The 14,382-nt window shown below is 39.1% G+C and overlaps 1 protein-coding gene across 1 annotated transcript; it reads left to right on the top strand.

The window, feature by feature from the left end:
* The first annotated feature begins 5,012 nt into the window (after positions 1-5,012).
* On the top strand, positions 5,013-6,348 carry LOC122020406 (1-aminocyclopropane-1-carboxylate oxidase-like). The gene is made up of 3 exons (XM_042578328.1): positions 5,013-5,209; positions 5,309-5,550; positions 5,631-6,348. Exons 1-3 carry the CDS (start codon positions 5,108-5,110, stop codon positions 6,220-6,222), a joined length of 936 nt encoding a protein of 311 aa, XP_042434262.1. The 5' UTR covers positions 5,013-5,107; the 3' UTR covers positions 6,223-6,348.
* Positions 6,349-14,382: the final 8,034 nt, after the last annotated feature.

Here is a 14,382-nt window from a genome sequence, read left to right as displayed (position 1 = left end):
TCAATATGTGGCTGAAGAAGTATACTGGCCATTGTACATCGTTCTGTTCTTTTACCAACACTGCTCCCACGACCTTAGGAGTAGCTGACAGATATACTCAGAGCGGCTCTCCGGCTATAGGTTTAAACAATGAAGGTAAGGACTCCAGGTGTTATTTCAGTTCCTCAAAAGCTTTGTTACACTCTTCATCCTACTAAAACTTAGCAGCCCTTCTAAGTATTTTGAAGAAAGGGAGTGTCGATCTGCAGATCGGGATATGAACCTGGAGAGTGTCGTAATCCTGCCCACTAGCTTCTGTGCTTCTTGCAGATTCCTAGGCGCCTGCATGTCTCGAAGGGCCTGACCTTCTCCAGGTTGGCTTCGATTCCACACTCAGTAACAAGGTACCTCAGGAATTTTTCCCCTCGGGCTCCGAATAGGCACTTCAGTGGGTTTAAATTTAAGTCATACTGTCGCAGCGTGCCACAGGTTTCCTCCACATCGACTATAAGGTTTGTTGTTGCAGTGGACTTGATGAGGATATCGTCTGCATAAACTTTCACGTTTTGCTCGATCTATTCCTAGAAGATCTTGTCCATCATCCACTGATAAGTAGCTCCTGCGTTGCACAGATCGAATGACATAACTGTATAACAGAAAGTGTTGTCGGCTGTCATGAAACTGACCCTTCTCCTGATCTTCCTGGGTGAAATAGATCTGGTGATATCTTTGATAAGCGTCAAGCATGCAGATCCTCTCGCAGCTCGAGGTTGAGTCCACCATCTGGTCGATCCTTGATAGCGGGTAGCAGTCCTTAAGGCTAGCTCGGTTGAGGTCTCGGAAGTCGATGCAGACCCTCCACTTATTGTTAGCTTTGGATACCAGGACTACGTTAGAGAGCCAAGGCGGAAATTGGACTTCTCTAATGTGTCTTGTTTTCAAGAGCCGATCAACTTCAGCTCGGATGATTTTATTTTGTTCGGCTGAGAAGTTCCGCTTCTTTTGCTTGACCGGCTGGGAATCAGGCAGGAAGTGTAGATTGTGCTCAGCTATCTCGGGCTTGATTCCAGGTAGTTTCTCGGGGACCAGGCGAAGACGCCCCTATTGCGTATCAGACATTTGACCAGATCTGTCTTGATCTCGATTGACAGATCGCCTAATATGCGGGCGATGCTCTCCGAACGCTTTGGATAGAGTTGGACCTTCTCCCAAGGGATGAGTTCCTCTGCTATAGCCAGAGGCTCTTCTTGGATGACATGGATCCTTCCATCCTGAATTCTTTGAGCTTTGCGAGCTTCCATCTTCATCATGTTAAACTTTTCTGACTTGATCACCCACAGGAAACTTCACCATGGCGTAACGAGACAGCCAGGCTTAGCTTGGAAGCGGAAGCTTGGTCTTTTCGTTTTAGTTTACTTGTGTTGGTGGCGTGGCGGAAGTTGCGTTTAATTTACTGCCGGTTAGAATAAGAAGAGCAAGAGAATAACGGAATGAATCAGAACGGAATTTCTGGCCTCTGTAGTTTTCTTCTCGACGTTGATAGTCTGCTCCATTAGTTTGACTTGCTCCCACCTCCTCGTGCCTGAAACCAAGTCAAACTAATTAAGTTACTTGTTTAACAAGTCTCTAACTCGATCTAGTCAGATTTTGCTTACGAATTATCTGTAATAGAGTACTAAATATGATCATGATAGACAGATTAAGTTTGGGAGGTGATTTGGTTGATCGAACCTAACTTACTTAAGTAAAGGTTAGTGAGCCAAGATTTGTACGTGAATTAATTGGGAGGATGAGTGCTTGCTAATATTAAGGGCAGTCGAAATTGCATGCGCATTTGCAGCTCCCATAACTATTTATCATTTCAAATTTTGATTTTGAATCTTATTTAAATAAATGTAAATCTCTAATTTAATTGAAATTAAACAAATCTATTTTTTTTTAAAACTAATCTAACCAACTAAATTTTTTAATAAAAATTAAATAAATTGAACCAATAAAATATCGATTAATTTGGCAAAAATTGAAACTTTCAATAATTATACATTTTTATTGATTTTAACTTTTTATTCAGTTAGTTTGGAATTAGTAACTTAAGGCATATTTAATGGTTCCACGAAAATATTAAAATCTATCTGTCTCTTCATAGTCATCTCCTTATAGTTTTTTTTAGGAACTACATTATCACTTTTTTTTTACATTATTAATTACTGACCTCATTCATATAGTTAATTTTGAAATGATTTAAAATTTTATCACTATTTTTAAACTACAAATCTTAAATCTTATCTCGTTTTTTTCTTAGACTTTTTGATTTCATAAATCTGTTTAAAAATCTCCCATTGGAGATGCCCTTAAGTTTCACCTTATTCAATTTATTTGATTTAAAATTGAAATCTAACCGAATTAATCAAAATAATCAATATTTTAAAAATCGAATCGAACTTTTAAATTTGTTCGGTTAATTAATCCAGTTCAATCAAATTCTTGTTCACTCATACTTGATTAAACTCCTGTTCACCCATTCTTGTAGCGATCTGTCTATTCGATTATTTTAAGATGTTTTTTCCTCCTTGAAAAGTAAGAAGTTTTGTAACTTGTGATGGTCTCTATCCTTAGAATGAAAATGACAACCAACTCTATCCTCTCTTTACATAGGGAGGTACATATATATCTTTCTGTTCTCATACTAAACTTTTTTTATGTTTGGCTTAGATTCGAACAGAAATGTCATGTGCATATAGCCAAATATTAATTAGAGTTTGAGTAATGACTACTGTATTATGTTTGAATTCCATCATAGGTCAAATAGAGGTGACAATCGAACAAGCCTTCTTGGATATAATGTGATTTGTTTATCACAATCAATAGAGGTGACAATTGAATAATTTATGCCTAAACACACATAAGCAATGCTAAACACAACGAGTGTCGAGTGATTAGCATTTGCAATTCAAGTCATACCGAACATAAGCCCGAATGTTAGGCCAAGACTTTAGTAGTTAGGTCGTTCGATACCTTTATTCTTATGGAAGATTGATCGCCGAAGAGGAAGGATCATAGAAGAAAGATAGATAAGAACTATTGATCTTCTTTTTTTTTCGCCTACTTGTGAAGAAAAAAAGTTGTAAGAAGAAGACAAGGCATCTCCATTCCTCTCTCTAGCATCACTATCTAGTCATGGATTGATCCAAATAGCTAGTGACAATTACAACTTCCAAATATTCCTCCCAATTTGATCTCTCAACTTGTAATTAATGGAAAATATGTTTTGGTGAGTCAAAATCTATCATTTTCATTCCACTTCCAAAATTTATTTGCCTTTTTCAAAATGGCCCTCCTGGTTTTAAAATTATCAAGATACCCTACAGAGTTTAAAGAATCCTAAGCACTAATATCCTTGAATAACGAGGTATTTTTTTTAAAAAAACTTGAACAAGGCCATGTGTTTGTGATTACATGATTTTTTATTATATCGATCAAATGACAAGAGTTTAAAACTCTTAGATAAATATGAGAGTGGGTCGAGTATTAGTTTATAAAATTATAATTCCACGTAGGATCAATTTGGGCTTAGGATTAGATCGGTTGTGATCGGATTATAAAATCATACAATCCTATTAAAAATGCTTGAAATTTTTTACATGATTAATAATTAGATTTTTTTAAAAAATTATTTACATAAATAGATTAATAATTTTACATATGCATGTATTATTACATATATAAATTTAAATTAACTAGTAATTTAACTAATATTGTAGCATAATAACACTCAATGATATTTATATTTTCATATCATAATATGAAATAGTATAAAATTTCTACTAACATAATAACAATAATCATTCAACTTCAAGAATATTCTCTTGGTTCACAAAATGACTCAGTTTAAAGACAACAAAGCTACTAACGTAAAAGAAGCTATTAAAATCTTTGATTTAAATATGAACGTCGGAAACAATCTTCTAAAGACTTGTTGATTCCACAGAATACTAAACAATAGACATCCAAAAGCTCATCATTTAAAAAAAAAATGGTAAAATATTATTGATAAAAAATTAACTAAAAAACAACTATATAGATATTTAAATAGTTTCAAAATCCTAATCCTAACTTTGCAAAAAATGAAAATAACCTAAATTATCAATAGTCCAAAATATAATAAAAAATATTAAAAATCTTTTGGACCTCCGAAAAGATTTTAAATAATGTTTTTTTTAGTATGAGATTGGGCAATTACATATTTCGCCTAATAATTTAATATAAATCTCTAAATAAGTTTCAATTTAATATATTATATGTTTCATATTTAACATAAGTCAAAAGTTAATAACTTTTCAAAACTTTTATCAATCCTATTCCGATTCTACTACGATCCCATCAATCTTACTACAATTCTACTATAAAAAATGATCTTGTACGATTCAGGATCAATTCAGTACTCCAGATCGCTAGGACTGCAATTTTGCAAACATGATTTAATATCATCAAAGATAATCAAACTCGCACTTGATTGCTCACGGATATTTACTACTATTGATTAAGAACTCGAATTTGTCTTAGATTGAATCGATACCTTAGGACACCCAATTCTTAGGTGCTCCCTAGAGGGTGCTTGTGAAGATAAATAACTATCAAGGGTAAAATGAACATTTTCATTTAAATACTAAAGCAGCCGAAATGCCAAACTTGGAAGCAAGTTTGACCCAAAAAAACAGACAAAAGGCCAAGAAAGTGTTTTCCATATGATCAACATGTTCAAGATGTAGAATCAAAATCTTACTATCTATCTATCGATGAGGAAACTCACTAGAACAACATGAAGGGGCATCGAAAAATAGGTTACCCTTTTTCCTCATTGAGCTAAACAAGACCATATTCTCCATAATTATCACAATACAATCCATTGCTCAACTTGACCAAATCTAATTCTCTATCTTGATTCATCCTTTAAAGGAACTTCCTTGCTACTTCCTTAGATTGTGACACTAGCCATCAAACCCCAAACCCTGCTCTATAAAACACCCCCTCACTTGCCATGAATTCCTCACACCAATTCCACAACTTCTCTAGTCGCAAAAGTTTCTTCGATCGTTGATTACATACATATATACATATATACGGTCTTATGGCAATTCCGGTTATCGACTTCTCGAAGTTGGAGGGAGAGGAGAGGGCCAAGGCCTTGGCTCAGATAGCCAATGGATGCGAAGAATGGGGCTTCTTTCAGGTCTATGATACTACCATCTTTTCTTTTCCTTTTTATATACGATATACGATTTAGAGGTTCTCTTCGATCTAGAACCGATAACGAACTATCGAATTGCAGCTCGTGAACCATGGGATTCCGGTGGAGCTACTGGAACGCGTGAAGAAGGTGTGCAATGAGTGCTACAAGAACAGGGCCGAGGGCTTCAAGGACTCTCGGCCTGTTCAGCTCCTCGACCGACTTGTTCAAGAAGAAGAAGAAAAAGAAGAAGTCGAAAAGAAGAAGTTGGAAGATGTCGATTGGGAAGATGTCTTTGTTCTCGAAGACGACAACCAATGGTCTTCTCACCCTCCGCAATTCAAGTAAATGAATGAATGAATTTGAATTTCGATGATAATTGTTCTTGAATTATTGACAAATTGTTTGATGGATGATCGATCAGGGAGACGATGAAGGAGTACAGAGCAGAGGTGAAGAAGCTGGCCGAGAAACTGATGGAGATCATGGACGAGAACTTGGGCCTCGAGAAGGGAACCATCAGGAGCAGGTTCACCGGCGGCGGCCACCTCCGGCCCTTCTTCGGCACCAAGGTGAGCCATTACCCGCCGTGCCCGCGGCTGGACCTGGTGGAGCTCGGCCTCCGGCCGCACACGGACGCCGGCGGCGTCATCGTCCTCTTCCAGGACGACCACGTCGGCGGGCTGCAGGTCCTCAAGGGCGGCGAGTGGGTCGACGTGCAGCCGCTCGCCGACGCCATCGTCATCAACACCGGCGACCAGATAGAGGTGCTCAGCAACGGGCGGTACAAGAGCGCGTGGCACCGCGTGCTCGCCACCAGCGACGGCAACCGCCGCTCTATCGCCACTTTCTACAACCCGGCAGCGCAGGCAACTATCTCGCCGGCGGCGGAAGCAGCCGGCGACGGCACCGGCACGTACCCGGAGTTCTTGTTCGGCGACTACATGGACGTGTACGTGAAGCAGAAGTACATGACCAAGGAACCGAGATTTGAGGCAGTTAAAGCAGTTAATTAGTAGCTTATTAGTCACATAATTACTTATCATTATTGCTCTTATTGTTGTTATTGGTTTATAATTTAAATGGTTGTATGGATTAATAAATTACTGTTTGTTTTAAGAAACAGAGAGCAGTAATAAGAAACACAACTTAAATGAAAAGAAGACATACAGAGACAGCTTCAGTTCCCTGATCATTGTGATCACTTTTTCATTGCAATAAGAAGAATGTCAACTTAGGCCAATCCGTTAGCAGTTTAGAAAGATCGATCACGTAAGAGGAAGGATCGCGGAAGAAAGATAAAGAGATAAGAAGTATTGATCTTCTTTTTTTTTTTCCTACTTGCGAAGAAAAAAGTTGGAAGAAGCAGACAAGACATCTCCCTATCTCACTGAACATTCGGATCTCTGTCTCAAATATCCCGTATTCCTTTACCGATTGGATGAGTTAAATCATATCTCAAGAATATAGTGCACGTAACAAGGATGTCACATATATCTTAAGGTTGTCTTGATCGTCCGATGAGAAAATACATGTAATTAACGAAAAATATGTTTTGGTGAGTCAAAATATATCATTTTCATTCACTCCTAAAATTTATTTGTCTTTTTCAAAATGGCCCTCATGGTTTTAAAATTATTGAGATATCCTATAAAGTTAAAGGAGGGTCTATCGTATTTGTAAGAACTAACATCCTTAAGCAAGGAGGTACTTAACTTAGAAATCCATATTCATATATTTGGCATAAGAATTAGGTTAATATGGATTAGTCTAACTTAAACATACGATCAAACATCAAAAAGAAGAGAATATTGGTGCAATCATCCTCATGTCAAAATTAATCAGTTTAAATAAAGGTAGATCCGGTACCATTAATCAGTTTAAATAAGCTTGAATGAGTTCGAGCTTGAGTTTCGATGTTTAGACAATATGTTTAGAAAATATCTAAAAAATATCAAGCATGTCAAGGTTGATCGAATACTCGACGATATGTGAGAGAAAAGTCAAGTAGATCATAAAGGACCAGATACTTAATTGGTAAATTCCTAACTCGAGGGTTAAGCAAGGATAAAATCTTAACCAGAAATTAGGTAAGACAAAGTCCTAACTCGAGAGTTAGGCAAAGGTAAAGTCCTAACTGGAGATTATGCAAGGCAATATCCAAACTTGAAGGTTAGGCAAAAGAAAAATCCTAACTACAGTTAGGCAAAAAGAAGTCCAAGTGGGTCAAAGAGAACCACACATTAACAAGGGAAGTCCTAACTCGAGGGTTAGGCAAAGGAAGTCCAAGTGGGTCAAGGAGGATTGCACATTGGCAAAGAAAAGTTCTAACTGCAGTTAGATAAAAGGAAGTATAAGTGGGTCAAGGAGGATCGCGCGTTGACAAGATAAGTCCCAACTTGAGAGTTTGGCAAAGGAAAGTTCAAGTAGGTCAAGGAGGTCCACAGGTTGACAAAGGGAAGTCCTAATTGTAGTTAGGCAAAAAGTAAATTCAAGTGAGTCAAGGAGGATCATACTTGGTGATCGGAAGTCTAACGGAAAGTTAACAAAATCCAAGTGGGTCAAGGTTGATCGGACACATGGTGGGAAAGTCCCAATAGGTCACGGTTGACTGGAGGTTGGACAAAGAAACTCTAAACTTAGATTAAGTAAGTTAGGGTTAGACAATCGATTGGGTAATTAATTGGGCCAAGTCAATTGAAAGTTGTTTGTCATGAGAGATAAAAATGACTGAATCGATTAGTCAATCGATTAAGCCTTCACCAATCGATTAGCTAATCGATTGGGGGCCTAGATCACGAGCACAGAGAAGTGATGAATCGATTTAGCCCTCTAATTGATTAAGCAATCGATTGGGGAGTTATTTTTGTCGTGAGAAGTTTAATCGATTAAGTAATTGATTGAGAGAAATTCACAAGCATTAGATAATTAATTGGGAGAAGCAAACAAGAGTCGTTACGAGGTTTGAACGACTTGATTTATTTGGATCTGATGTGATAATTGATTAGGGGTAAGGTCGATCGATTGAGAGTCATAGTCTGTGAGATAAAAGACATTTCTTCGAAGGATTCAACTTCTTTTTCTTTTCCACTCTTCACTACTGGTTCTTAGAAGGCTCTGAGAGAAGTGTTGTTTCATTAGTCTACAAGAGGCATTTCAAGCAACTGAAATGAGTATCGAGAGCATCGATGAAGGGGGAGCAACGTCAGAAGGAAGTAACACTACAGGGGGAGCTTCAGATAATGAGATCGACAAGGTAAGTCAGGTACGGTCTTTACCTCTTGACCAGTTATTTAAATTTATTAAAATTTTATCAAAAAAATTCCTGTCAATTAGAAAATGATAACAAAAAATTATTAAAAGAAAATTAATGAGTTAAAAGGAATTTAGTAGTATCTTGTCGATTAGAAGATTTCGACAAACTAAAAATTGAAAATAAAAAATTGAAAGTAAAAATAGAAAATTTAAAAAATTATGCATCTTCGAATATAGCTATTTCAAATTTAAAAAAAACTAAACTCGCACTTTAAATATTGATCCTGTCCGAAAGTCGAAAAGATGGAAAGTCGGGGATGTGACGCTCCCGCTGGCCGCCTGTAGACTCCGCTCTGACCTGCAACACAGCTGAAGTCAGTGCCGAGCCAGGGAAGGGGTCCTCGATGTTGGCCCTCCGACGCTCAAGTCAGTCACCAACGATGAAGAATAAGGCATAACAACAAGAAAACTGTAGCGCAAATAGTGAATATCACATGTATTGCGTACCTCCGATGATGCTTGGACCCCCTTTATATAGAGCTCCTATAGCACGCGTGCATGCTCCCCAAGATGAGCATGTTTCTCAAAGTTTTTCCTGAAAAGACTTGTCAGTAAAGCGTCTCTGACACAGTACCTCGAGCATATATCTGAAGTGACAGTGGAAGCTTCCATCGTATGACCTTTTGGTTGTCCATGCCCAGTGTCGGTGGCACTAATTTCCAAAAGGATGTCGATGGATACGGGAGAGAACATGCTGCTAGGTCCGCCAGTTGGCCGCTCGATCAGAACTCCACTGTTCCTATGTACCGTTTGCTCGACCAGAGCTTCGTTGTATACGTCCGCTTGGTCAGAACTCCACTATGCTCATGCTACGTTCGCTCGGCCAAAACACCGTTGTGTCAGTGTCACACTTGTCCGATTGGACCGCCACTGCGTCTGTGCCACATCCGCTCGACCGTGGGTCCATTATGCTAATGTCAAAGCTTGTTGCCTGTCCGAGTGGGGTAACCGCTCGGCCGAAGTTTCGCTCTGCCAATGCTGAATCCTGGTGTCTGGCCGAGCGAGGTAGTCGCTCGGCCGAAGTTCCGCTATGCCAATGACAAGTTCTGCTCTTCTCGGACCGGCTTCTGCACATCTTTTTCTTCTCCCTCCGGCGTCCCTTACTTCATTGAGCGTCGGGTCGGGTGTTCGGCGTACTCCCGAGTTAGAGGTGGGGCCGGATCGGGTCCTTCTCCTCCCGATCGACCGATGATATTTAAGCGTTGACCGCCTTGACTTTGATCTCCACCGTGACAACTATCCTCCACGGGGTGGGGCCCCTCTTTACCACCTCATCAAATATCATAAGGGTCAAATTAGAAGAATATCATAAAAATATATTTCAAGAAATTTTTTGATTAATCTGCTAAAAAAGAACCTATATTAGGTTTTAAAATCGTACTTAAATTAAATTTTGTATGCATGTCGTACTTATGAATTGATTTAATATTTGATGTTTGCTTAGAATTATCTAAATAATTTTTTATATAATTTTTGTTCAAAATTAATTAGACATTTAGTTTTTTTTCGAAAAAGAATATTTCATTTCTTATTGTAGAAGAAATTTCAATATTTTTTTTATGTTGTATTAATTTTTATAAATTTTTTAATAAAAATTATAATCTTCAATTTTAAAATATATCTGATCCGGCGGTTAAAATAGGGGACCCCCATTTTGAAGGGTCAACGTCATGTGGAAGTCAAAGGGCCAGGTGGTCGACCGGAGAAGGGCGGACCAGTCGGCCGACCGGAGAAGGGCGGACCGGTCGGCCGACCGGAGAAGGAGGGGTCGACCTCCCGGCCTGCTGATCGGTAAATAACCGATGGAAAAAGGCACCCCGACCGGCGTCGGGATTCCGGCGCTCGATTGAACAGTAACGAAGGGCCGAGCGGAAGTCATGCTCAGCCGTAGACATAACGTAACATACTGCTAGCAGTCCCCACATAACACCTTACCGAGGATCTCCCCAGCATACCGATGCATACGGAGGGCCGACGTGAGGTGAGTGCCGGCCGGCCGGACGCCCCGGCATGGAGTAGGGAGAGAAGGACAAGGAACATCTTATGACAGCTGTCAAGTCCTATGACTAGGCCATACTCCAAATCTGGCGGCAAGGTGTTCTGCTGTCCCATCGAAGACGTGCCTGGACTGTAGCAGTATGGTGTCAGGTAAGCTTTCTGACAAACACATATCGAGGTATGGGCTAAGGACACGTATGTGCCTCGGTAGGTGTGCGTGAGCCCTTTCACCGCTCTATATAAGGAGCCTTATACTTTACCGGAGGTACGCGTTTTACAACTTTGGGAGCCACTTCTTCACTGTTAGCTTGCCTGACTTGAGCGTCGGAGGGTCGCCGCCGGGAACCCATTCCCGGCCCGACTTCTTTGCAGGATCGCCGGAGGTTCGCACCAGCATTCGAAGACCCACGTCAACAACCGGAAAGCGCCACGTGCCCAGCGTCCGTTGATTCAGCTTTCGGACAGGATCAATATCATAGTTCTATTTTTTGTAAAATTTATTTTTCTGTTAACATTTATCATATTCTCTATTTAAGAAAATATTTTCAAATTTTTTTAATCGTTATTAAATTTTCTTTGAATTATTTATCCAAATGCTAATTTTTAACATTAAAAATTCTCAAAGATCAAATTTTTGAAAATTTATTTTTTCTATAAAAATATTTGCTCCATTAAATTCTTAGAAAATTTTTCAAGATTTTTTAAACTTAGAAACTATTTTTCAATAATTTTTAATGTAAAATATCTTTATATAAAAAAGAATTTATTAATACTTAAATTAATATTAATTTTTCATGAAAATTTTATCTCTAGTTTATGATAAGGTTGTTTAACCGTTATAAGAAATTTTCATAATTTTTTCACAATTAAAAATAATTTTTTAATTACTTTTTCTAAAAGTAGTTTATAAATCGTAAAAATCGAGATTTTTAAAATTTAAAATTCATGATTTTTCTGAATGATGGTCACTATATTTTTATCCACTCTGTTTTGAATTTACTTCAAATTATTTTCACAATACATCCCTATTTTTAATGTGATCAAAGGAGGAAACTTAGAGATTAGATTTACGAAGAGAGTACTGTTAGATCGAGTCACACGTGAGAGGGGGTGAATCATGTGGTTTTAAAAAACGGGTCTTTTTCATTTTTAAGAACTCAGTATGCAGCGGGAAACTACGAGAAAAGACAGAAATAGAAAAGCAAGTAAAAGAACACGCGCTCGGTTTTACTTGGTTCAAAGCCTTTGGCGACTCCTACTCCAAGATTCAAGTCCCACGGACCTATTGATGGGTAATCCACTAAAATACCTTTTGCAGTACCTCCAGAAAGGGAATCAAGTACACAAAAAGATGAAACAAGTGCAACACCATGCATTTGTCCTATTTCAAATAGTTAAATACACAAATTATAGCTCATTACCCAGCACCTTCAAAGATTGTCAGCTTAGACTCGGTGTCAGTCGATTCCTTGGCAGTAGTTGGGCGCAACAACGTCGTAGCAGAGTCACAGTAGTAGGTCGGAGTAGTCGGAACCTCAATCGGATGCGTAGAAGCTTATATGTGAGTTATTGTAGAAGCCTTGAGCGAGCAGTCTTAAATAGAGCATGGAAGGCGCCTTCAATCGACATTAAAGGCACCTCCAATAGGATAAAGTTTATCCCGCAAATGTTGTGCCTTATCTCTTTTAATCGTCAAACTTCATCCTTTGGAAAGTGTCTTCCATGAACAGTACGAAGGCGCCTTCATCTACTTAAAGGCGTCTTCGAGCACTGTTCATCTGAAGGCAAATTTGCTCCTCTGTCCTGCAAAACAACGTTAGTCCAATACACCAAATAATTGTAGGATCGAAAAGAATTTAGATATCTTCACAATGGCATGATATTGTCCACTTTGGGGCTAAGCCCTCATGGTTTTGCTCTTGGGCCCTCCCCAAAAGGCCTCATGCCAATGGAGATATCTTTCTCTTATAAAATCATGATCTTTCCCATGTGTTTTCAATGTGGGACTATGTTTGCAATCTTGCAACCCCAATAATAATGACCTGCAAGACAAGTGTTAGCACAATACTAAGCAGTAGTAATTAGTTTATGTCCACCCAGGACCCGGACCTAATCAAGGTCTCAGATTGATAATCCAAAATGGACCTAAACTGAATTGATGCCTACTGTCCCCTTAACTGGGATGCGTCCTCACTTAGTCACTCTCCTCTAGTGACTTACCTTTACTTACCAATTTGCCAGTTGTCTGGTCTGTAGATCTAACTGGACTTCCTGCCAGATATTCGATCGTCCCATCAACCTATCTGGACTTTGCACCAACTATCCGGTCGGCCCGTTGACTTAGCTGGACTTCACACCAGCTATCCGGTTGGGTCGTTGACCTAACTGGACTTCCCACTGGATATTCGGTCGGCCCGTCGACCTATCTAGACTTCTCACCAGATATTCGGTCGGCCCGTCGACCTATCGGGTTAACTCCCGCACACTTGATAAAGTGCTTAGATCACAATTATACCTAATTTAACTTATTTATCATTCATCAAAACCTGAGTTAAACCGTTAGTGTAAACTGCACCAACAAGTACATCTTTATTTTTGCATAATTACAAAATTTATACTTATTACCTTACTATTATTTGTTTTTGGTTTTCTCTAACTTAACTTAGATTGCTCACATGAAAAAAGGGAAGACTATAAGTACCTTGTGGTAGTTTTAATGTGATCAACCAAACCAAAATTAGGTCATGTTGTGTTTTGATGTCTTATGTATAAGTGTGCAAGAACTTAGGAGTACAAGAAGTTGAGCAAAAGACGCAGCTAATGAGGACGGCACGGGAGAGAGTCGACGAGCTCGATGCATCCGAGGCACGAGACACTGTAGAAGAGTACGCTGGTAGACGAGAAGGAGATTGGTAATATTTCCAAGGGATGAGAAACGGGAGAGAAAAGTTGCTAAAGAAGGCCAGAAAATGAATTTAGGTAGCCCTATTCAGGATGACCAAAATTATCTAAGCGAGCAGAGCCGGAGTGGAAGACCTGGACGAAAAGTCAACCTGAAGTTGACTGTGGTACGGGCGCCCGGAGTCCAGGAGCCTGGACCAGTTTGGTCCAGCTAGGGTGCCTTGGCCAGGTGCCCCTTGCAAAGGCGGTCCGGGCACCTGGAGCTATTCCAAGTGCCCGGACTAGAGAAATTTATCTAGATTGAGTTGTTGCGATTTGTTGCGCCGTGGATAAAGTTTTATCCACACCTAAGCGCCCGGAACCCTTCCAGACGCTTGGAGCAAGACTATAAATACGACCCTGATCTTAGTAGTCAATACAACACTTGTAAACGATCTTCTCTTATGTTCTACTTTGTGATCTAGTGTTTTAACTGTTGTAAGAGGCTCCTCCACCAGAAGGAGATTTAATAGTGAACTTTCAACGTCTTGGACTAGCAATCTTTTGATTGTAAACCAAGAAAAAGATCTACCTCTATTTTCTTTTTAATTAATTTACTATTAAATGTGTCTTAATTTAGTTTTTAAAGTCGAGAAAGATGTTTCATTTATTTTATATTGTGCAGGACAATTCACCCCCTCTTGTCGGACGCAAGGGACCAACAGAATATGTGCACTGTATGTATCCTTGGATTAGTCATCTCAAGGAGGTGGATACCAAATAAATCCTAATATTAACGATTGTTTCAAATTTTCCATTGCAGATTATCATCAACGAAGCGATTGGAACTAATCACCTCCCGCCCCCCTTAACTCTCAAAATGTCCTAACAAGTAGTATTCAAGCGAGGTTATTCTTCATTGAACTAATCGCCAAGAGAACAATGAGCTAGAGGATGAAAAAAAGGTTGAGGCTCGAAGCCCT

Source organism: Zingiber officinale, chromosome 9A (genome assembly GCF_018446385.1).
Source record: "Zingiber officinale cultivar Zhangliang chromosome 9A, Zo_v1.1, whole genome shotgun sequence".
Classification (NCBI taxonomy): Eukaryota; Viridiplantae; Streptophyta; class Magnoliopsida; order Zingiberales; family Zingiberaceae; genus Zingiber; species Zingiber officinale.
This window is presented reverse-complemented; position numbering and strand designations above follow the sequence as displayed.